This window comes from Triturus cristatus, chromosome 2_1 (assembly GCF_964204655.1).
Source record: "Triturus cristatus chromosome 2_1, aTriCri1.1, whole genome shotgun sequence".
Taxonomy (NCBI): domain Eukaryota; kingdom Metazoa; phylum Chordata; class Amphibia; order Caudata; family Salamandridae; genus Triturus; species Triturus cristatus.
Genome location: NC_140581.1, coordinates 476,341,523 through 476,365,783, shown reverse-complemented (window position 1 = coordinate 476,365,783; position 24,261 = coordinate 476,341,523). Strand labels below are relative to the sequence as shown.

Below are 24,261 nucleotides of genomic sequence, written 5' to 3'. Positions count from 1 at the left end.
TTGCCACTGTCTGTTATAGTTTCCCTTTATCTAAGCTGAACCACACTTGAAGTTCTCGCTTAATGCTTTATTTCACTAAATACGTTTGCCCATGCAATGGTGCAGCTAAGTATGTAGAGATGATATGCACCTAACTCTCTCTCTTCTATCTCCACAGAATACAAAGAAGACCAATTAGGTGGTATATGTATGTATTTTTCACAAAGTGAGATGGCATGCGAGTAGCGTGTTTTATGTGAGTAATCATACAGGAGTGGTACCAAGGAACTAGGTTCCCAAGGTCCTGAAGAACAGCCATAGGGGTACGGCTTAAAACATGTTGACCTATAGGATCGCAGGCACATTACCTACCATGCCTCCACCCCCTAAATAATTTTTTTCAGGGGGTAACAGATTTTTTTGATTTATAAAGGTTCCAAGTGTTTAAGTGACATGAGGCAAGCAATTTCTGCAGACATAAGTTCAATATAATGACAAACCCCCATCTTTTTTCGAAAATCCCAGAGTAAACAAAAGAAGCATTATACCATAACCCTGGCATTAACCTATAACATACAGTGCCTCAGCTTTAGATCCCATTTACAATTGTAATCCACATCAAAGTTATCGTGCCCTGTTAGATAAACAGTTTTTGCTGACTTCACACTGTTCTAGTTGCCTGACGGGCCATCTGTGACCTCATGTATTTTCATGGGGATTCCCCCAAAGGCAGCCCACCTGGTCTTGATCTTAGTATGTTTTTGGGGCAGCCTCTTGCCACAAAAAGTGGGAATTCTAGGTCCATTACATAGTCCATGCCTGCTTTCCAGAGCGATACTCGGGGAGAACTTTCTGCTTTCCATTGTTGAGCAATGTCTCGTTTAGCCAGAGTGAGACCCAAAAAAAGAAGATGTCTTGTGTACCCGTTTCCACTAATACCCTCTGTGCAGTGCAGCATTGTGAATTTGGGGGGGGGGGGGGGGGGGGGGGGATCTCGAACATCCCCTAATTTTTAATCATACCGACAAGAGTCATGAATAAAACAGATATACCTACTAGCCAGGTATTTTTTATTTGTACCGCAAACCGGCACCATTCTGCACTCCCGCTCCTTTTTCATATAGACATCTTCTTTATCATCATATAAAGACAAACAAGTGCTCCCACGTAGTTCGTGCCCCGACTGCAGCGGATCGGGATGGACCCAATGATGAAGCATGCCACCAAGGGCTGATGGGTGAGGGTTTTACAAGAAAAACATTGTTTTTTCTGACACACGACAGTTAATACGTTAATAAGTATATATTTACTGGGTTCTCTGGTTTTGATTTAATATGTTTGACAAAGGAGGACGAACCCAGGAAAATCCTCGTTCTCTGACTTTTCTTTGAATATATTTGGAACATGCACCATACTCTGGTGCCTAAACATTTATAAAGATACTGGCTATTTTAATAAATTAGTGTGGATCTCGTTCTTGAGTTGTGTTGTCATTTATTAATCATTGTGTGCATTTGCAAATGTCTTACACTCCTCTGTGTTAAAGCTAAGGCTGCTTGACCACTACCCCTAACAGAGCACTTTGGGATTGCATAGCAAGGCCCTGTCCACTTTTAAGGGAACCACTGGACTGTTTGCACAGTATATCAAGTTATTGATATATCACATAAAGAGCCAGCTTCCTACAAGAGCAGACTAGATACTGTCACTGCTGCCAATGCAGCACCACCTGCAGACTACACTGTTTGGATAGGAAGAGGTAGGCAATTTTCTAGCTTACGAGCAATGGATGAGTGGGGAGGAATATAAGGTGGGGTAAAAACATAAATTAGCAGCACAGTGTACTAGATTTTCAGTCTGTTTGCATCCGCAAACTGCCAGTGGCTGATACCAGCCTTGAAACCCTTCACTCAACCGCTTTTGAACTACTTCAGAAGAGAATTTGGCATTGGGGTTCCCCATCCCCTTGGAGGTTATGAATACTGTGCTCAGCCACGCTTGTGAGGAGGACCCTAGCAAGGTTCACTTCTGAGCCTTACAGGACCATGAATATGGCGCATAAGCTACGCTGGGCCCCTCGGGGTTTGCGCAAGGGGCTGACCACGCCTCAGATGATTCGGTCTCCCAATCTTCCGGCTCAGTGAATCACACCTTGCGTCAAAATAGAAGTGCAAGTGACATAATATTGCAGACATCCCCTCTGTCCCTCAGAGGAAGAATTTAAGATTCAACCTACATGCAACAGTGTACTCCACTGATTAGATTCCATGTTCTGAAGTGGTGAAGTATGTTCAGACATGCTTGCGTTAGGGATTTGATAGAGATGTGCGCGATACTTTGAGCTCTGAATGTCCTCGCCCGTCTCTCCTGCACAAAGTTGCTGACACTCCAGACTTTGACCCTAACATGTCCATGTTCCTTAAAAAAACATGCCAAGGATCCCACGAAAAGTATCTGGAAGTTACCCCGGTCTGGCGCAAAACCTCTGTAGCTCCCAGTGCGCACAAAAAGGCCACTGTTGAAGGCTTTTTTTTTTCGATTCTTTATAGACTCAGAAATGCTAGAGTTGCTGCAATAGTTTGTTCCTTTCCTTACCCTCAGGGGTTCATAAGCACTATTTTTCTTGTGCAGAAAGAAGGCAGAGGCTTCCGCTTAGTTCTCAATTTGCGCCAGTTCAACTCTTGGATAGTTTATCGGCACTTCAAGATGGAGGGCATCCATCTGCTTCGCGATCTCCTTTAGGAGGGCGATTGGATGGTGCGCCTCGATTTGAAGGACGCCTAGCTTTCAGTTCCAATATTCTCCCCTCATCAAAGGTTTCTTCAGTTCATCTTGTGCGCCCATTGCTAAGAATTCACAGCTCTTCCTTTTGGCCTCTCATTGGCTCCGCTGTGTTTCAGCAAGCTTCTAAGGCCAGTTGTGCAGGGTCTCAGAGAAAAGGAGTGAGGCTTATCATCTATAAAGACAATATTCTCATTATGTCCCAGCAGCGTGACACTCTTCTGTTACACCTCTCATAAGCGATTCAACTTCTCCTAGATCTGGGGTTTATAATCAACAGCAAGAATTCTCTGATGGCCCCTAACAAAATCTGGACTTTCTGGGGTTTCAAGTAGATTCATTGATTGTGCAACTCAAACTTCCCCTTTCAAAGATTTTGTCCAAAAAGAAAGAACTGAGATGGGCCCTAACATCTCCGACTAGATCATTGAGGATTCTGGTGAGATTGGTGGGTCTTGTTGTTTCATCTATTCAAGCCATCTTTCCAGGCCCTTTTCATTTTCGGGCCCTTCAAAGGCTCAAGATTCTTCATTTCCGGAAGGGTCTTTCGTACGCAGAACACATTTAGTTGTCGGAGGAAGTCAGGACAGAGTTCTCCTGGTGGCTGGCTCATATGGGCGGCTGGAGCGGCAGAGCAATATTTGTCTCGGTTTTGGAGATAATCATAGAGTCGGATGCCAGCAGATGGGGCACGGGTGCAAAATGTGGATCTGTCAAGACGGGATGGTGTTGGTCTACAGAGGAGCTTCGCCTTCACATCAATTATCTTGAACTCCTTGCATGCTCTTTTGCAGTGAAGACCTTGTCCCCTCACAAAGCAAAATGTTGTATCCTCCTTCAGATGGACAACATTGCTGCGGTTCGTTACATCAACATATTGGAGGGCACTCGATCTCGCCTCCTGATGAATTGTCAAAGACTTTTTGGCATTACTGTCTAGAGGTATTGCATTACAAGCACGGTACATCCCAGGTCAGGTGAATGTAGTAGCAGGCTGGAACTCTCGGTTCCTTTGCGACTACAGCGACTGGAGACTTTACCTTTACATATTCCAAACCCTGAATTAATTGTGGGGTCCTTATGCGGTAGATCTGTTTGCATCCAGCCTAAATTCTTCTCTCCCACGATTTTACAGCTGGAAGCCGAATCTGATGGTGGAGAGTTCGCATGGATTTCTGCAATCATGGTCGGGAGCAGTGATGTATGCCTTTCCCCGGTTCGAAATGAAGCAGTGGGTCCTTTCCCAGATCAGTTGTTAACGGGTGGAAGTAGTACTAGGGACCCCATTTTGGAAAGCGCATTTTGTGGTTTCCAGTTGCCATGGCCCTGTCATGTGCCCCTCCGGAGCAGATTTACCCCATATCAGATGTGCTCCTGGAACCACTGGGGCTTCTACATCAGCTGGTGACTTTTGGGAGACGGTGACAAATTATGGGAATTTCAGACCAAGCTCTTTTCTTTTTCTCCCAATCAAGGGCTCCTAGAACCCACAAACACCACTGGTCAAATGACAATTTTCTCGCTCAACTTGCCTCTCAAGGGTTAGCTTATAGAACTGTCGTTCTGCCATTTTGGTGGGTCACTCCAATGTGGACGGCAAGTCAGTGGGAGAACATCCTCTTGTTTGTAAGCTTCTGGAGGGGTCAGGATGGTTTCCCCTCCAGCTCCTAAATACTCCGTTTTGTGGGATGCGAATCTACGTTTTTTCTGGCGTGGCCAGCGGATGAGGACCTCTCACAAAATCAATTATCAGCAAAATCGGCATTCCTTTCAAGTCTCATTTCCTGCAGACGTGCGTCTAATGTTAAGGCTTTTGATTTAACAGGTGGAGTGTTTACCCCTCCTGGGATTTCTTTTTGTATTTCTAAACAAACTAAAATTAATTCTCGTTGTAGTAACTACACTGATTTTCCTGACAATCCTAATTTGTGTGTTGTTCGTGCATCAAAGACTATGAAGACGGTACCCGCGAGTTCCGCAATGATCAGGCGGGACAGTTGCTTATCTCTCTACAAAAGCCCTACAAAAGCGCTTTGGGCCTGTTTATTCTGCTACCTTAGCCCGTTGGGTTAGATGGATTCCTGGGGCACCTGGTATTGACGGGTCTGTTTTTTTAGCTCATTGTGTTTGTGGCACCATGGCTTCTATAGCTTTCTCATCAGGATCTAGACTGGAGGAAATTACGGCAGCTGCAGATTCGTTTACTGCATCCACATTTAAAGTGTTCCATCATAAACCTATTGTGGATGTTGCGACTGTTGTGGTGGCTCAGCTTGGAACAAGCATAATCCGAACCTTCTGGTCCCGACACAGAACAAAAAAAATTCTAACTATCGCATCAAGACTTTTCAGACATGGAGGCAAGGATTATCCCATCCACAAACATTGTGTTATATATAACTTTGTATTGGTTTCAGTATCATAGTTCTGCATATTCACTAAGACGACATTATTATTTATCATTATTATTATTAAGATTTGTACAGCGCTGCAAATCATCCCCAAGTGGATCTCTTGGCGCTTGGGTAGCAGACAACATATTAAGAAGTGCTGTTTAGAACAGCCAGGTTTTAAGCCTTTTCTTGAACTGTGCCAGATTAGAGCAGGCACGGATATCATCTGGCAGTCTATTCCAGTGGGTGGGGTCTAGGTGAGAGAATGCACGACCACCCATTTTGGCTCTCCTTATTCTCCGGGTGCAGAGCAGCTGTCGGCTGCTCGATCTCAGTTGGCGCACGGGAATATAAGATTTTAATTTCTTCATTAGATAGACCGGAACAATCCCCTGAAGTGTTTTAAACACTAGACACAAGAGCTTAAAGACTGCTCTTTTCCTGATGGGGAGCCAGTGCAGTTGTCGCAAAAGGGGTGATGACGAGGTTCGTGCAGGTTTGTTCAAGGCTAGATGCGCAGCTGTATTTTGGACAACTTGCAACCTAGACAATAGATCTTCTCTAATGCCTACCATTAGCGAATTTCCATAGTCTAGTCTACTGACTAGAAGCGCCTGTATAAGGGCTTTTCTAGCCGAAAGTGGAATCCAAGGGAAGATTTTTCTCAGCATTCGCATCATGCCGAAGCAGGTGCCCAAGATAGTTTTTATATGCTCCTCCATGGAAAGTTTGTCATCAATTACAATGCCCAAATTCTTCACCCACTTTTTGGGTGTGGGAGCTTCCCCTAATTCTACAGGCCACCAATCAGGGGTCCATAGCTCCTCTGCTTTCCCAAACAGCAAAATCTCAGTTTTATTGGAGTTAAGCTGTAGGAAGTTCTTACTTATGCATGTGGCTATTTTTAGCAAACAGTTCTTAAACTTTGCTCTGGTCAAGGCAGGATCCGTCTCTATGGGGACTATCACTTGGGTGTCGTCCGCATACGAGATCGTATCGAACCCACAGGATCTAATAATAGAGGCCAGCGCAGACACATAGATATTGAACAAGGTGGGGCTTAAAATGGATTCCTGAGGGACCCCCTTGTCCACTACCGTGGTCTGTGACACAAATGAGTCCAACTGTACACATTGCGTTCTGTCAGTCAGGACGCTTTGTAGCCATTTTAAGGCCATTCCTCTGACACCAATCTCTCGTAGTTTATCCAAAAGGATTCTATGAGAGATGGTGTCAAAAGCTGCCGACAGGTCAAGAAGAACTAGCATCGTAGGAGTCCCCTTGTCCAGTGACAGCCTTTTCGTGTCTGTCACTTTAGTCAGTGAGGACTCGGTGCTGTAACACACCCGGAAACCTGACTGAGAAGGGTCAAGTAGGTTGTTTTGTTCCAAATAGCCCGACAGTTGTTTATTAATTAGAGTCTCCATAATTTTAGAGCAGCATGGGAGGAGAGAGATCGGTCTGTAATTTTGTAAATCTGGAGGATCGGCTAGTGCTTTTTTCAGCAATGTCTTGATATGCGCCTTCTTACACTTAGACGGAAACGTAGCCGTGGCTATTGATATGTTACAGACTTCCATGATCGAATAGGAGAGGGCCGGCGCAAGATCTGAGATAATGAAAGGAGGGGCCAGATCTACCGGGGAGCCTGATTTTGTATGCGCTAATAAGGGCAGAACATGCTCAGAGGTGATGACTGAGAAGGACTCTAGGCTGCGAGAAACAGGGTCTTCCAGGGGAAGTACTACCACCCTGAGAGCCTCTTCCGAACCAAAGGAGCTATAGATTTTATCAACTTTTTGTTTAAAATGATTAGCTAAATCATCACATAGCCTTTGCGTCGGCAGGTGGGAGGCATTGTTAGCTCTGGGGTTGGTGAACTCCTTGAGGATCTTAAAGAGCTCTTTAGAGGAGTTCTTTTCTTCAGAGATTCGGGTGCCTAAATGCGATCTTCTTGCTGTATTGCAACTATTTAGATATACTCTATGTGCTGTCCTATAGGCCAGTTTATCCCCCTCCGACTTAGTTTTTCTCCATTTTCTCTCCCTGATTCTGCAAGTGGCCTTTTCTTTCTGAGGCTCTCTAAATACCATGGGGCAGGAGCTGCCTTTCCCAAATTTTCACTACCCTGAGCGAGGCGATGATATTATGGCCTCTGTTATAGAGGCCTCAGCTCCAACATTTCCAGTGCTGTGTCGCTATCTGCACAGTTGTTGAATGACGGGGTAGTGTACGCTGAGCTGAATGCTGCTAATGTCACTTTACTCCAAGATCTACAGGAACTCCTACGGCATTGGGGCTGGCTTGCTGGTTGCAGAATATCCAGAGAGAATCCTAAGGCCAGATGGTCAGTCCAGCTTAGTGCCAACGGGGGTTCTACTCTTAGATCCTGGATATTCACAAAAATGGTATCCAGCGTATGTCCCGCTATATGTGTAGGGCTGAGTACTCTAGGGAAGAGTCCTAGAGACTCCATTGCTGCTATTAAGCATGCGGAGTCTGAGTTGGAGACGGTATCTAAGTGATGATTGAAATCACCTACAAGTAGAAAATGATCTGCTTGCAAGGTGTAAGGGGCAAGACCTTCCAATAGTGAGGTGCAAAAAGATGTCTTACTTTCCCCAGGGGGATGGTAAACTACAGCTCCCATCCACCTTATACCATGAGCAAGCTCCAGCCTGAATACCATGAACTCCACACTGGGGGTAGAAACAGTGTCCAAGAGCTTAATAAGCTGAGGTTGGCGTGTGGCTAGAGCCAGGCCTCCTCGCCTCATGCCTATTCTGTCTAATCTTGCTACGGTATATTCTGCAGGGAAAGCAATTGCCAAAGCTGGTGTGGACTGATTATGTGGCCAGGTCTCTGTGAAGAGACAAATATCTGGTTTCAGATCATCCAACATAACCCAAATTTCAGCTGCATGCCTAGGGATAGATCTGGCATTCAGATACAAGCCCTGAAAGGTAGCTGCTTGCCCTCCCTTATTCTGCTTTCCCTCCCACGGCGACTGCTCGTTTAGTCCTCAACAGATTGTGGGGTGAGGGTTAAGGGGGCCTGTTGTATGCTGTAAGTAGGCCGTGGACCAGTCACACTGGGCATTTACCAGAATAAGAGCCATTTTCTAGTGATAATTGTCAATGTTTGTTATTTACCTACCCATTGCTTGACTTTATCTTGCTGGAGGCAAGCAGTATGCTGCATTTTTTACTATTTCACATGCACGGATTCCAAACCAACCTAGATGATGTATGTCCTTGGTTGGCTGATTCCCCTTGTGTAGCTGTTGTTGCGGACGTTCCAGATTCTCCTGGATTGTCCTGGATTGTCGGTGTGTATCTGCTTGGACTGTTCCCGAATCATTTGGACAAAATAGGCTCACGTTTGAGTTGGGTTCCAGGACATTATATAGGGATGTGTGGGTCCTGATTGATGAAGTATGGGCTGTGGGGCTCATTCGAAATGTAGTATTTTTCTGTGTTACTTTGATGTTGTGTTCAGTAGATAAGGAAAGAGAAGCAGAATCCTCACCCAGTGCCCTTAATAGAACTGAAAATTCTTGACATGATAGCTAGAACATTTTTTACTCTCTCCCTTATTACGCCACCTCATTTCTGATGCCACACCTTGAACCCCAACTTATGGGTTCCAGGAGTATATTTTTGCTTCCAGCACTGCCCACGTATGCCTCACTCTTGTGCTATATACTCCCCCCCCGTCTAACCTAGACGTAATAAGAGTGCTATCCATATCAGGGGCATTTACTTTATTAGGGTGACAGGGCTCCACTCCTACTTCAATTTCTGCCTGAATTGCTACCTCTTACTTTTTTCTGAATGTTTAATTCAGTTTCCTTAGCTGGGTCCGGTCACAGTCAGGGGGACCCTTCGAACAGAGGCTGCAGGTGTCGAGGAGGGGTCTCGGAGAGGTCAGCTACTGGTGCAGACAAAGTCAGGATCGCCGGGGAGACGTCTGAGGGTAAGTGGTTCACTCGAACTCAAGAACAGTTCCCAAAGTAAGGCTCCCCAGTTGGGACTTCTTCACTTGCCTTATTCCACAGGCCCTCTCAAAGGCTGTGAACCATTTGGTGATGTCATCGCCTTCCTCATATTTGGGGACAATCCCATTGGGGATTTTAGGGTCATAAGAAATCTATTTTTCCCTAGGTTTAATATTGCTCCTACCATTGATGGGGGTAAGCCTATCTTTGCTCTTCCTTTCTCTAGAGCCAGGAGTCTGGACTCTAGGTCTAATATTCTGGTCAACCTTGCTAGAAGGATGTCCTCTTCACTGAGGCTGTCCTCAGTGATCTCACCAAGACCTGACCTACCTGTGTGGGTTCTAGGTGATGTGAGTACTATCCTTGGTGTCAGAGGCACATTAGCCCTGTTCTGTTTCATCTATTTTTGAGGGGGGTGGGGGGAATCTTCCCTCTGAGAAGGGTGGTTCCTGGAGTATTCTGCCAAGAGCTCCTGGAGCTTGACCTTGGAAGGACGGGACCCCATGGGTATTTTCTTTTGTTTGCACAGACACCTTAACTCACTCATCTCCAGATGGAGGTAAAAGGTGAGGTTGAGCTCCTCCACATTCTCTATGTCAGTTATTACTGAAGTCATAGTTGGGATCTTTTTAAAAGTGGTGAAAAACTTCTAAACACTTTTTCCTAGCTACAGTGAGTTGTTAGTTTTTTGTTTTTTTAAATGTTAAAGATACTTAACCAAGGCCCTAACAAGACTTTTAAGAATTTAGAGAAATTGTCAATTCAAAAATGAGTTGTACAAAAGGCAATTTTGGATTGTAGTCGTGTGATCAGGTGTTGACCAAGTGGTCCAACAAATGCAAAGGTGCAGAACCCACAGCTGATCCACCAAAATAAGGAAGCTGGCTCTGTATATACGATATCAAAGTAAGGTATAGTGTGCACAGAGTCCAGTGGATCCACAGAGGAACAGCAGAGGCTAAGGGGCATAACACCTTACTCTCTTTTGTGGTAGTGTGGTTGAGCAGTCAGGCTTATCAGAGGGTAGTGTTAAGCATTTGTTGTACACACTCAGGAAAGAAATGATGTCGCACACTCAAAGACTGAATCCATACCAATTGTTTGTATTGAAAGGTGTTAGTTTGTGTTTTTTATTACTAGAACCAAGGATCACTTAGTGCAGGTAAGTTACACAGTTTGTCACTGGCAATACAATATTTTCCAAGAATGTAGTATGATTTTGTAAATGTAGTAAATTTACAGTTTTAAGAAAGCTTTCCGTAAATGTCAAACAGTTACAGATCTCAGATTTTGCAATGATAAAGATAGGCAATACAGGGTAATGCTTCAGTTCAATGTATTCCTCAGGAGGAAAACAAGATTAGTGACTTACAGGTAAGTACTCAGCTTTGTAGTTCAGTCTCAGGCTGGTAGCACTTACAAAGGGCAGAGGCAGGTAGATAAGAAGAGTGCGCCCACAGCGGCACAGGGGAGGCCAGGTGCAAAGGTCAAAGAAGAGATTGGGGCTCAATGTAGTGCTATGGTGACAAAGGGCACTCGGATGAGCACCAGTCACAGGTAGGTATCTGGGGTTTCTGAGTCAGGGCCCAGGGATCAAAGATAGGCACAAAGGAGGCCACAAGTTGACACCAAAAATGCACCTCCAGCGGCACTCGGGAGGCAGGGTGAATAGTAGGCGTCGGGCTAAAATGCAAACCTATGGAGAACGTCGGTCGGGAAGAAACGCTGCAGGCTTGGACCAGCAGGCTGGACGAGGACGACCAACAGCTGGGTAGGTAAGTTGGATTGCTGAGGAACACCTGGGCACCGTCAGCTGGGCTCTCCAAAGTTGGGCGGAAGATGCAGGGATATCTTTTGGTGTCAGGTTTCCTAAGCTGGGTCCTGCTGCGGTTGGGGGAGCCTTCAAACAGTGGCTGAAAGTGTCGAGGAGGAGACTTTTTTTTTTTTTTACACAGAGTTTTATATACTTGGAGTGGTAAGCCACTGGTGAAGATGAGGTCAGGATCGATGGGGAGACGTCTCAAGGTAAGTGGTTCACTCGTACTTGGGGACGTGGACGTCGGGTACTGAGTGGTGCAGCGTTGCAGATCCGGAGACTGGGGATATTTGTTTTGCTGGACAAATCCGGTGTCCACGGGAGACAGGAGTCTTGAGGTTGCTGGTTGCTGTCCACGCTGGATTCTGGAAGCAGGGCCGCTGGAGGAGTAGACAGGCCGGTGGGGTTGGGGATAAGTCAGCTGTCGTCATCATTTTCCCCACTTCTGCAAGGCTCTTCTTCTCCTTAGGTTGTCATGTTTGAAGAGGCAAGGTTCAGGGGTGCCCTTAAATACTAGATTTAGGGGTGTTACAGGGACCAATGGGTCCCTTCCCTGTGGTGTCTACACCCCCTATTATGCTAGCCTCGAGTGGGAGGGGGGCATAGGCCTCTTCCTGATTGGGTGAGTCCCCTCATCTTCAAGATAGAGGGGACTGAGATGTGTGCTTCACTTCACCACCCCACCTGAGGGGTGGTGTTGGAAAAGGTGGGCACACCTTCCTTCCTGGCTAGGATTTCCCACCGATTCTCCCGACCAAAGTTGGGGTCAGAGCCAGTGGAGACCAGTTGCTGATAGCAGCAAAAGGCTGGGGGTAGTTAACAAAGGTGGCAGGCTTTTGACGCTTCCCCTTCATGGACCCTGTCCATCCTGGGAGAGGAGGTGTGACACTTCAGCCCAGGAAGTGCTTTGTTTCAGGACCCAGAGACTGAGGCTCCCTACCCAGGGGCTCAGAAATCTGTCTGGTGGTGGCAGGTGGCTGGTAGCCAGCCAGGAACCACACCAGGGCTGTTCATTTTTCAGGGGGCATCTCTAAGATGCTCTCTGAATGAATTAACATTAAATCCCACTCTGGCATCAGTTTTCAGTGGAGCCATTCTGGGGCTGTGGAGTTCATGATGACAACCTCCCAGCCCCTATACTCAAAATGGCTTTACTGCACTTACAATGCCTGTGAATGGCACCCATACTGTAAGTGCATATTGCTCATGCTGCTGTGCCCTCACCGGTGGCATGGTGTGCCCTGCCTTTAGGGATGTAAGGCCTGCTAGAGGGGTGACTTAGCCATGCCACAGGCAGTGTTGGTGTGCACGGCACCCAGGGATGGGTGCCATGTTATCTCTTCAGTTTAGTCCACACCAAAACACGCAGCCTGCAATAGCAGGGTGTGGGTGTTACGGTGAAGGGTCTCTGAGGGGGGCATAATACAAGCTGCGGCCCTCTCTGGTCACAAGGCCCTTGGTATCAGGGGTACCTTTTACAAGGGACTATACATGTGGCCCAGAGGAGTGCCAATTATGGGGACAAAGGTACAGTTTTTGGGAAAGAACACAGGACCTGGGAACCTGATTGGAAGGGACCCAGGGCACACTCAGTCAAGTTGGCATCATGTATCTGGCAAAAAGTTAGGGGGTAACCATGCAAAAAAGGGGCACTTTCCTACACTCACCCTTCAGAGATTATGACCCTCGCTCTGAGCTAGGGTCAGTCAAAGCTAGGCAGGAGGCAGGTACATGTGCTAGAGCGCAAGTGCCGGCCGTCGTAGGATTTATAGGGCTTACCCGATTTCAGCCCTGGCATCCAGTGGCCTACACTGCTCCTGAGGATGCACTGCAGCCTCGCTGACTGAAAACAGCCTGGGCGCTTTAAACATAAGCCCTGTGTTTCCAAGGCTGCTTGTCAATCAGTGATGGTGCACTAAGTACAACTGCACCCCACCCATTTCCTTAAGTGTGATAGGGTGGGGTGGGAACAAGCCTCCAAGGCACCACCACATTCTGGGAAGAGTTGCAAAAGGCTTAAGGTGCACATGAGGCTGGCTGTCCACAACGTGGTCTGCGGCACACATGCCTCACCAATGAAGCAAGCAGCAGAGGTGATTGGAGGATGGCTGCAATTTAGTTTGTCAGGCAAGTGTGGTCACTCGGGGACACAGAGAGAGGTGGTCTAAAGCAGGTTAATGGGCTCATGTCATCATTCAGGCGCTAAGAACCGGCAGGAAAAAAAAGAAAGAAAAACAGACCTTGAAATAGGCTCCTATCAGGCCCTTATTTCAAGGAATGCCTGGTTAACTCCTGTCAGTACCATCCTCAACACGCACTTACAGAGGAGAAAGAGAAAGCTCGAGATGTTTTTTCTTTTTTTTAAACTCACTGATGCCTGTCATTCTTTCATTTTTTGGATGACAAGCTTTAGCGCTTTATGAAGTGCGAGCGCTCCCAACTTCTAAACCATAAAATCTCCAGTGCAACGGAGTTACTCCTTCACCTTCAGAACTCCAGCATGGTTATATTGGGGGTGCTCCAGCACTCCTGCACTCCTACTTACAACACCTATATACCAACTTGCCCTCTAAAATTGCTATGTTTTTTTTTCTGTCGTCAGTAGGCAATAAAGGACTTCTGATGCGTCACCTTTTTGTTTAAAGTTGGCTGTCCCTTTCTGGAAGAAACACTTATGTTTTTAGTTTTTCTAAATGAATTTAAACATAAAAAAATACATGCTTTCTGTCATGCACATTGTTGAGTAACTTATGGCACACGTGGTTTATTCTGGTAGCAGATCATCAGCAGTTATGCATGTTTTGTTTGGTGAACTTTCCTCCTAGGTGATCCTTTCATTTGTGTGTTAATTAAGCCACCTTGCCTGAGACCATGTTTTAAGCCGAAGTATGTTTGGTATTGCCGGTAGGTGAGACTTGAGTATCTTGTGTGGTGTTTGTTGCATTATTGCATATATTAATTAGTGTGAGAGCCCACTCCCCTGTTCACCTGCATCTGCACATTCCTGCCATAAAGCATCAGAGGGCAGGCACTACAAGTTCCTTTTGAGTGCTCTAATAGAGTGACATAGTGTAAAATGAGGGGACCCCCCCTCGACAGAATAGCAACAGAGGACCCCGAGTCTCCCATATATCACAGATATTAATTGGTCTTAAAGTGGAAGGGGCCTCCCCCTGAATGATTTGGGCTCCCCGAAAGTTTGGGGTCCCCTGCGTCGCAGGGACTGCAGGTGCTTATGTTATGTCACTGCTCTGATTAAACAAATGCCCTGTGGCTTCAGCAGAGTGGGGTAGACTTTTGATCAGTTTGAACGCTGTTCATGAGTGTGTAACATTTCTTAAATAATTTAACGTTATGTTGAATTTCTCTCCAGGTTGGGGTTTCATTCAAGAATCACATAAGCACTGCCAGTAGAAATAGTGTGTGTCAAAACAGTCTACATCGAGAGTACTGCCCATAATATTACGATGCTTAAACTGCTTCCAGAGACAAGAGGCTAACAGAGTGTAAAACAAGACTATAACAACATTTTATGCTAATGCTTTTATTAGTTATTAGTATTTAGCATTTCTAAAATGCATAATTTCCCAGTGGTAATGCTTTACACGTGCCTTGTCCACCTTCTTTGATAGTTTCTGAGAAATATTCCCCATGAAATAAGAGCCTTTTGGGCACAATACTCAGGATAAACTCTTATCAACAAGATCTTGTACAGTGTTTTATTGATTATGATATATATTTTGTTCCTTTCCGATTTCATTTATTCTTTCACGAATAGGATACTTTACGAATTTGCAAAGCACAACATTCTAGTTAACATGTTTGTCCAAGCCTTTCGTTACATATGCCACACCTCTTGTAAAACTTTGTTGGTTCCTCATGCTTCGCCAGGTCCCTTTCAAAGCCCTAACATCTTTTATATCCCACATAAAAAATGGTCTAGAGGCAAGACCTTCCCAGATCTTTCAAGTTTCCCAGTTCATTGAGTCCCAACTTTCCCCTTTTCCATTCTCTGAGCTGTAGTCCCAATGTTATAGGTTTAGCAGCAGGACTACAAATCCAAGAAAGCCAAAGGGAAAGACTAGACTGGGTGAGCTGCTCACATATGGAACTGGTAAACACGAGAGCTTTGACTTCCTGAAGTCAGCCAAATTCAGTCAATGTAAAGTCCATGCATTTGTCCTTTCACAGTCTGATGCGTCACATAAAGCTGGCTTTTTTAGAAGTTCATCATTTTTGTTTTCTTGTGACCCAGCCTACAACACATTAACATTTTTGTGGAAGAAGATATGCTTTTGCATGTTACCAATTTGTGTACTCACTTGACATGCTCAGCACAGACTCTGCATGTGTAAGACTGACACAGGGCCTCTCTTTGGGCCTTAGTCTGAGTTCCCAGGACGGGTATAGTCACCAGGGTATCTCAGAAACAGTCCTGAGTGCTTGACGTACAGTCATCTGGAGATCTGTGCCTACATAAGACATCCAGAAGATGTATTGCTCCCAGCTGGCTACTCATCCTTAGAGTGTCTCACTGTCAGTCACTGACTTCCAGATGTTTTGGTCACCTTTTCTCAGGATGTCCTATTCTGAGTGCCCAAGGTGTCCCACATACACTCACAAGGTTACTCGGCCTGATTCACAAACTTAATCTTAGAACTGAAGTTTAAAATTAGACCAGAAGCCTAAGTTTGGACCAGACAGCTAAGGTTAGGCATGAAGTCCAAGTTTAGGATTCAGATGTACGACAGTCCCTGGGTCTACCAGTCCGAGCCATCAGCATGCCTCATACACGATCACCAGCCGTTTCTTGGAAACCGATATGGATGCCTCATGCACAGCCACCCTCCAAGGAAGCCCTACAAGCATCTCATTTTCAGACAGAGTCCTTTGCTGTCTTAGTTTGAGCCCTTGGGTGCCTTAGACACAAATACCAGGGTCTCACAGAAACAGTCCTTGAGTGTTTCAGTCTCAGACAAAGTCCTTCTGGGTTGCCCATTCTCAGTCTTCTAGATGTCTCAGACACAGTCATTAGAGTATCGAGGAAGCTGCCGTTCGTGTCTCAGGCACACATCTCCTGGATGTCTCGTTCCCAAACACAGTCTGGGAATCACAACTCAACCTTATATATACACAGTCCCGTTTTGGGCGAGTTTGCATGAAATCTTCGGGTGTCTCAGATACGATTACAACTGTGACTCAAAAACAGTGCTAGATTTCTCAGGCAGAGTCATCCTCGGAGTTCTCACTCTGAGGCACTGTAGTTTGGGTAACTTTGTCATGTGTTGGCAAGGGAAAGAGCAAGGTAGTTCCATATGAAGATTACCTCAGTAACTCTTGCAACCCTTTTTGCCCCCTCCAAAGCTGCCTGGGGACAGCTATGCTCCACCTTTAAAGTTCACCAGCCGCCACTATCTATTGCATGCCTCACCACCTTTAAATTTCACCAGCCGCCACTATCTATTGCATTGGAGAAAAACAACGTTCGAAGCCAGATTAACACTGAACTTTCAAACACCAATAGACTAATGCTTATGCAGTGTGCGCATGCACGGCGAATTTACATACAGGTACTTACACCCGTGGATGCTTTCTGTCTGTCACCTTCTAGGCAGCATGTCACCGTTTGTACCCGACCCAGGTCACACGTGCAGCAGCAGCCCTTCTAGAGGAATAACACGTACAAGAGGAATCTCTCTGTTTCCAAATATTCTTTCTGTTTGCAAACTCGGCCCTTTCTCACAGAACGTAGCTAAATCTCACCACCTTGAACACTTGAACGAGGCACAGTATCTCAGAGATAAAGCTCATAGCAGCGTTCTAGGTGTTAAAGATGACTACAGTCGACTCCGCACATCCATTGGATAATAACTATTCCCACAATGCCTGGCGTCTTGCGGCTCAGTGAAATGTTTGAAGAGGCTAAACAAATCACATCGCCTGTGCATCTACAGAAAAAGATAGGAATTCTAATGAGGTGTGCTCATCCCTCAGTAAACGTGCTCGACGCGTTAATTTCTAAACTGCGTCAGTTGTGTTTGCAAAAATAATTAGATGATATTTTAAACATGTTGTTATGTAACTTGCTTGCTGTCTCTATCTTCTATAGATGTTCACAAATAATTTAAATATTTATAATTATTAGGTAAACAGCACTTGACAGCAGATAGTGATACCTCAATCACAAGGAAGTAAATGATTTAGTTATTTCCAAGATGGCTGCTATTTCGCAGCTTATTCGTTCCGGTCACGTTCAGTTTCAGTCTCTCTTCTCTTTCAAGTCCACGCTCTGTTCAAGTCCTATCGAGCCTGTTTCTTTCACTGCCCGGGCCCGAGTGTAAGGGCGCGTGACAACAACACAGCGCGAGGGGCCCAGACAAACACCGAAAGCGGACCGGAACCGTAGCCATGGTGAGGAGTGGGGCGGGGTGAGGCTGTATGGGTTGGAATCGCAATCGTAGGTCTGGCATATGGCACAAATATCACTGAACTTTATTTGTGATATGGTGTAGAGCGAACATGGCACAAGAGTTTTAGAGCTCTTTGCAAGTAAGTACTCATACATTTAAACGATAGCCCTATAACAATAGCAGTTAAGTCTCAACAGAACAGAGAAAACGACTTCAGTTTACAAGCATTTGCAAAAACCAACATGTCACCTGAGAGCGTCTTTTAGCCATGTCTAGTTGTTGCCCAGCATTTTTTATTTGATTATTTGAAAGGTTTTATATAGCACTGGCTAGACCCGGAGGTATCGGAGCGCTTTACATGAGTATCAAACCATAGTTGCAGGTTACATTGTCACAAAGGTTACACAGTTATTAGAGCATAGCTACATAGTTACATGTTAGTTCGAGACAAACTATAAGGACATATACGTAAGGAAAAAAAGCAGGCAAGTGGAGAGGGGGTAGGAGCAGGGGAAGTAGACAGAGAATGAAGGGGGGAAAGAGGAGGGTGAGGGTGACGGGGGCACAAACTGGTAGACGTGAAATAGCTGTGTCCAAAGTCCAGTAAACTGTGATCCCAGGGGAAGTGACATCGTTCCCCCCCCATCTCCATTGCGAGAGGCTCCCTATTATGCAGTGGACTCTCTCAGAGGGGTCTCTGAGACTCCAAGACCTACCTACTGGATCCCTCCCCAAAAAGGGGAGAGGGAGTGCTTTGGCAAGGGGCGCCATGCCATACCTCTACTGTGGGTGGCTCCCTTAGCGCTGTGTACTCTCTCAGAGGGATCACTGAGACTCCAGAGTATAAATATTGGATCTATCCCCAACAAGTGGAGAAGGAGTACTTAGTCAAAGGGCACAGGGGGCTAGGCGTCAAAGCAGGCATGGGGAGAGATTCAGGGGAGATGGGATAGGAGCAGAGGAAGCAGACAAAAAATGAAAGAGGAAAAGCGGTGGGGGAGGGTGAGAGACAGAGCATGAAAGAGGGGGAGGATGAAGGGGGTACAAACCAGTAGACGAGTAAAAGCCACGTCCAAGAAAAGTTAGTGGCGTAGAGTAGGATGCGGAGTGAGAAGATAACATTTTGATCCTGAAGAATAAAAAATTTGCTAGCATTTACTCCAAGAATTTTCAATTCTATTAAGGACATGGAGGCAAGGATTATTGATTCTCTTTCTTTACTGTTAAAATTACAGCAGCCAATGAAAATGTTGTATGCAAAAAAAAGCTACATTTCTCATGATGCTCTTGCAACCAATCATGTCCCATCAGACCCTATGAGTCACCATCTCCTTCCCATGACCCTGTTTCTTTGCTCAAGTCTTTTAGTCCAAGTGCGAACATTAATTCGAAATCCAAAGTATCATCCTCCAACGTGGAAGAGCCATAACCAGGAACTAGGACGTCGTCCAACCTCTTCAATCAGAAGAACAATGATTTAGCTTTCTTTTCTGAACCTGAAATAAATGAATACAGAAGGAAACCGTAATCTCTGTTGAACAGAATATATATTACATATGTAGGGGTACTTTATTGCAAGAATCATTGAAATATAACCGTGTGGGATAATATTCGCCGACGTGTCCTTACTAGAATTGAAAATTCTTGGCGTGAATGCTAGTAAATCTTTTATTCTGTTACACGACCGGAGGCTTCAGATTATTACTCGTTTAACGCTTATCAAATACTACCGTAGTTATATCACCCAGCGGTTTATAATAAAATTGCTTAGACGTAGACTCTGATGACCAATCAGCAGATCTCATAATGTCTTGAAGAGTTGAACCCAACATAAATGTTTTGGATGCCATGGCGCCACTTACAGAATGTGCCCCAAAAATCTAGGTATCAATACCAGCTTCTTGCATGACTGACTTCAACCATCTGGCTATCGTAGCCACCGATACTGGCTTAAACGTTTTTTGCAACGCAATCAATACTTCTGTAGAATCTTCTGGTCGCAAGTGATGCAGCGTGGAGTACAAAATCCCTCCCTCCATCACAGACCAAAGATCTCACAAACATACACTATCCATACATTCGCTGGTGGGGCCTATAACACCAACATTCACTCACCATCAATCTGTGTTTCTCAGGAGGCGATTATCTTCCAAACGCTGGCATGAAAGGAATTACCTTTTTACCCTAATGAGCAACAAGTCTACGCAACCTTCTGATGCTCATTAGGCCCTGAACTTCACCTTTTAGTATTCCTCTCATTAATCGGGATGGATCAGTCAGTTGCAGGTTTTGGTTGACTTCCGATTCTCTAATTTATCTTTAAATTAATACGTTTTCAATGAATAAACAACCCAACTCATTCTGTAGTTGATCAATTCAATCTTTATCTAATTAATGCAAATTAAATCATTCATTTAATCAAGTCGCCAATCATATTTTTACCTATTCTGGCTAATTGTCGTCCTCTAAGTCAAATCTGGTAGTCTCACAATTCTATGCCCATCAAATTTAGTAATTTCAGTTCATCAGGAGTTTGGGCATTAATTCAGTCCGTCAAAGATTCGGGGAAACAGCTGTCCTGCAGCGTCACCGTCCTCTCCGTCCGCATAACGTCAGGAAATCGAGAAAAGCCAAAAACGAACCCGCACCCACCTCTCTCTTCTACCATAATTTATAGTAAAAATCATCGACAAAATGTAACAAGTATGGGTGTTCAGCTCCTCTGATTGGACAATCGAAAATTGTCTGACAGGGTTCTCACAAAATAATGTCTCTTAGATCATCAGTCTTGCTTGTTCCGGTTTTTAAAGGCGTCTTATTGTTCTTTCTGAAAAGCTGGCTTGCTTCCCAGGGTGACCTTGGTGGGTACAGTCTGGTTAGGGTCATGACGAGGCCACTGTAGCTGGCGTTGGCGCAGGCGCACTTCACCCCAAACTTCGTGTAGCGTCGACGGTCAGGTTAGATACCGGAGGCAGCTATTTTGTGGCAGGCCCAAATGGTCAACTTAAGCAAAAGAAACACAAAACGTAATTAATACATAGAAATTACTAAATAAATGTTATTCCCTTACTAATACCCATATGTGTGTGTATTTATCTAGCAATAAGCAACACTCAAGCGGTTTATACTTACTAAATAAAGCATAAATTACAAATACATCACGAAAGCAACATATATCATGCAATATTCTAATTGTCTATCATTAGTATGCGTACATAATTTAGTTTACGAATTAATAAAGTCATGCAAAGCAATCCCACGTATATTTCAGTTATTAATAAGGTTGATTAATAATTTCCACTTCAATCCATTAGTTTGATTATAATTGAATAATTAATTCAATTAGCATAAACATGAAAAATGGGGAGGGTATACAACATTTTTTGAATTACCCGCTCCAGCAATCCACCCTTTGGTGATTTTATCACCATACCAACCCAAAAAAATTTGTTCTGTCTTTTACGGAATCTGTAAAATGTTTTCTTGCTCTTAATCATAATTCTGTTTCACCTACGTCTTCTCTTTTTGCTGATTCAAAAATACTCTCCTTCCACTCCTCCAATTTTATCTCCTCAAATTCCCTTTCTTGTTTCTTGTCTTTCCTTCTTAATTTTTCGCTTTTTACTCTTTTCTTGTTTCTTACTCTTTTCTTGTTTTTATTATTTTTACAGCAAATACAACCTAATCTTATCACTAATATTATGAAAATCACACATGTTAATGGAAACAATATTTTGCCTATAAATGTACTACCAAGCTTTACTAAGAAATTTTTAATAGCAGCTATTTTCTTTCCGATCTTTTCCCAAACACCTTCAACCTCCAGTGGTACAATTTCATCATGCAATTCAGTAATATTCCTAATATAAATTTTCAGATCTTTGCTTTTGTCAGGAATGTAAGTACAACAATGTTGAACTTTCAACATTCCACAGACTCCACCCTTATTTGCCAATAATATATCAAGGGCAAGTCGATTTTGCATTACCATAGCACGCATGGCAACCATTTCAGTGTCTACCAATAAAAATCCTCCAGCGGTGCTTGTTGACAAGCGATCCACTACTGTTGAAAGTCTTCTAATTTTGTTTGCATTCAGAGATATTCCCACTGCTGGTATCAATGCTCCAAAAATGTCACCTACAATTTCTGCCCAAGACTCTCTCTTACTCCGCACTAAATGATTACTTAAACTACGTACACCATCTTCTCCTCTATCCATATGAACATTTTTCTGAAAAACCAGGCCTACATAACATGTGCCATACCAATGGTCTGGCAAGCGATAATATGCCCTGTTCCCACAAATAAAATATAATCCAGGAAAGGCTGGATCTTTTCCGCCTTTAAATCCCCATCCACCCATGATTCGATATGTATCATGGCACTCACTATTACCTAGAAAATAATTATCATACACAGTTTGATTCCTTCGAATACAAAATTTCCCTTTCTGAGGCAAATCTAAAGCTATAGTTGGACTAGCTTCTCCTTTCAAGTGTTTTTCTCTTTCTACATCCCAGACTGTTTTCTCCACTTTCCCTTCTGCTGCCTTTCTTTGCATTTTCAGTCTCCTTTCTTCAACCATGTCTAAGAATGTCCTTTCTTCTTTCTTCAAACTGCACGTCAAATTGTTTCTAAAAATATATTCTAATGTTAGTTCTTTAGTTTCTAAGAAAAATTCACCTAATACCCTAGCAGGTTTTACATTGTTTAATTTATTAAAGGAAGGCACTTGCGCAAAAATGTTATCTACATCTGAAAAATAATATTCTAATTTTCATGTCTGATAAAATAAACTAGCTATTACACTACATGTTATTCCATACGTTGCTGGGAGGTGATGATAAGTCACTCCTTCAGAAACAGAGGCAGGTAACTGCATGCATAAGTAGCAGTCCCTTACATCCATTGTCTTTACATATTCCTACAATAATTTTGAAAACACATTATTAGAAAAATCTGTTATTGACCTGTCTTTATGTAAATAATTATCTATTCTAGTTGGAACTACCTTTGGAATCTTCCCTATATTAGTTTTGTTCTCACTATGTCCTTCTAATGTATCTATAGTGACTTTGAAAGAAATAAGAAGAGCAAGGATGCTCCATAAAAGCATTAATAATCCTGTACAACAACAACAACACGTTTTACACCATCTTTTCATGAATGTACATCTACCTTTGCTACTATCTATGTCAGCCATCTTCGTTAAAATGGACCGTGTCTTTTAACTTAGCCTCTTTCACTTCACAACTAGTTTTCTAACCTAAGGCTCAAACACCTATTTGGTTCTACCAGTATCTATCTTTTGACTGTATTTCTTATTTTCTTCATCAACAGCTTTCTTGATCTATTCAGTTTGGCATCTCATCATTCTTCACTTTCCTCTCGTCATCCAAATACAGAATTTCCTGAACGTCCGTTTCTTCTTCTCCAATGTCGGACAAGATAACTCTCAGGATTTCCGATTCTTCCTCTTCTTCAACTACTTTCAGTACAGCCTCCTCTGGATTTCCTTGACTATCTGCCTCTATTACCTTTTCAGGCAGAGCCACGTACGTCCATTCCGGTGACTTATAATTCTGGTTAGGTTTCCTTGTTCTTTTACTTTCTTTATTCTCAGTTGTTTCATCTTCTTTTGATTTTTCTTGACTTGTTACTTCATTCACCTGTTCAGCTCTTGGTGAATTCACTCGTGTCAGTCGATATCTCAATTTCCTTATTTTATTGGGCCAAATGTCATCCCTTGCAACTCTTTTTACTTTACTTCCTTTGTCGTTCTTTTCATTCCTCCAAGCTCTCTTTCTTAGAACTCGACCTTCAGGTATTTCATTTTCACTCTCTTCAGACTCTGTCTCAACTTGCTTTGTCTTTTCAACAATTTCTTCTTCCACCACTTGTTTGGTTTTCCCTACTTCTGTCCCTCCTCGGGTCTCCGACACGCAATCTTCCTGCTGGCTACTTGTCCCTTCACCTAACTGGATGTTGCAGTTCCCTACACCTCCTCTGGGGTCTTCCGCAGAAATCTGCCCCTCTCTCTCTGTACCTGTCCCATGTTCACTTAAATTTGTTACTTCCGGTGGAATTTCTTAGTCTCTCATCTGGTACTTCCTTTTCACGAATTTCTTTTATTGTTTCTTCAGTATTTTTCCCTCGTTCTTTTCTAGAACCCTGCGTTTCTTGTTCGTTTCCAGAATCGCTGGACTCCGAAATCTGCAATCTTCTTCTCAGAGAGCTACTTCTGGGGGCTAAAGTTAGACTTGGTTCTGTTTCCCCCCCCCCCCCCCCCCCTCCCCCTTTCAGAGTTTTCTCGTGTTTTTGACTCTTCATCATCTGACTCAGTACTTGATTCTGATTCATCAAAATATTCTTTTCCTGTGCTGTCCACTGGGTGTGGAATTCTCAATGTGTGACTTGCATGGATCCAGTTTTTCAGTCCAGCACACTTCACAGCTGTTGTCGTGGTCAGAATGACTTGTCTTGGTTTTCCCCACCGTGGAACCAAACAATTTCTTCCTCTGTGGACCTTTATCCTTACCCAGTCACCTGGGCTCAGATCATGGGCTGACTTCTTTTCAAGTGTGGTGGCATCCGCTCCAACCTGATGAAACACAGAATGACCTGCTTCAGCCAGGCCTTTACAGTTTTCCAACACCATGTCATCAGTTATAGTCATCAGCTTGTTGACTGGTATAAATACGTGTCTCATGGCTCGTCCCATGATTATTTCATGAGGACTTAATCCTGTAGTTCTGTCTGGAATTGATCTAATAGTCCTGAGTACCAGAGGCAAGACATCAGGCCATTTCATACCTGTGGCCAAACACATTTTCCCTATTCTATTTTTGATAGTACCATTCATCTGTTCAACCATACCAGAAG

The 24,261-nt window shown here is 44.0% G+C and overlaps 2 protein-coding genes across 4 annotated transcripts in view; one reads left to right on the top strand and one right to left on the bottom strand.

The window, feature by feature from the left end:
* Positions 1–16,835, bottom strand: part of GFM2 (GTP dependent ribosome recycling factor mitochondrial 2) — a 345,387-nt gene extending 328,552 nt beyond the window's left edge. The window contains exon 1 of one of the 3 annotated variants that reach the window (XM_085632317.1): positions 16,545–16,835. The gene's annotated coding sequence lies outside the window, so the exon portion shown is untranslated. The remainder of the gene's footprint in view (positions 1–16,544) is intronic. The other 2 variants (XM_085632319.1, XM_085632318.1) reach the window with 2 other exon arrangements.
* Positions 16,836–17,238: 403 nt separating this feature from the next.
* NSA2 (NSA2 ribosome biogenesis factor) overlaps positions 17,239–24,261 on the top strand; it is a 49,911-nt gene continuing 42,888 nt past the window's right edge. Inside the window, exon 1 of the mRNA XM_085632316.1 lies at positions 17,239–17,377. Within this exon, the coding sequence (XP_085488442.1) occupies positions 17,375–17,377 (3 nt within the window). The 5' untranslated portion in view covers positions 17,239–17,374. The remainder of the gene's footprint in view (positions 17,378–24,261) is intronic.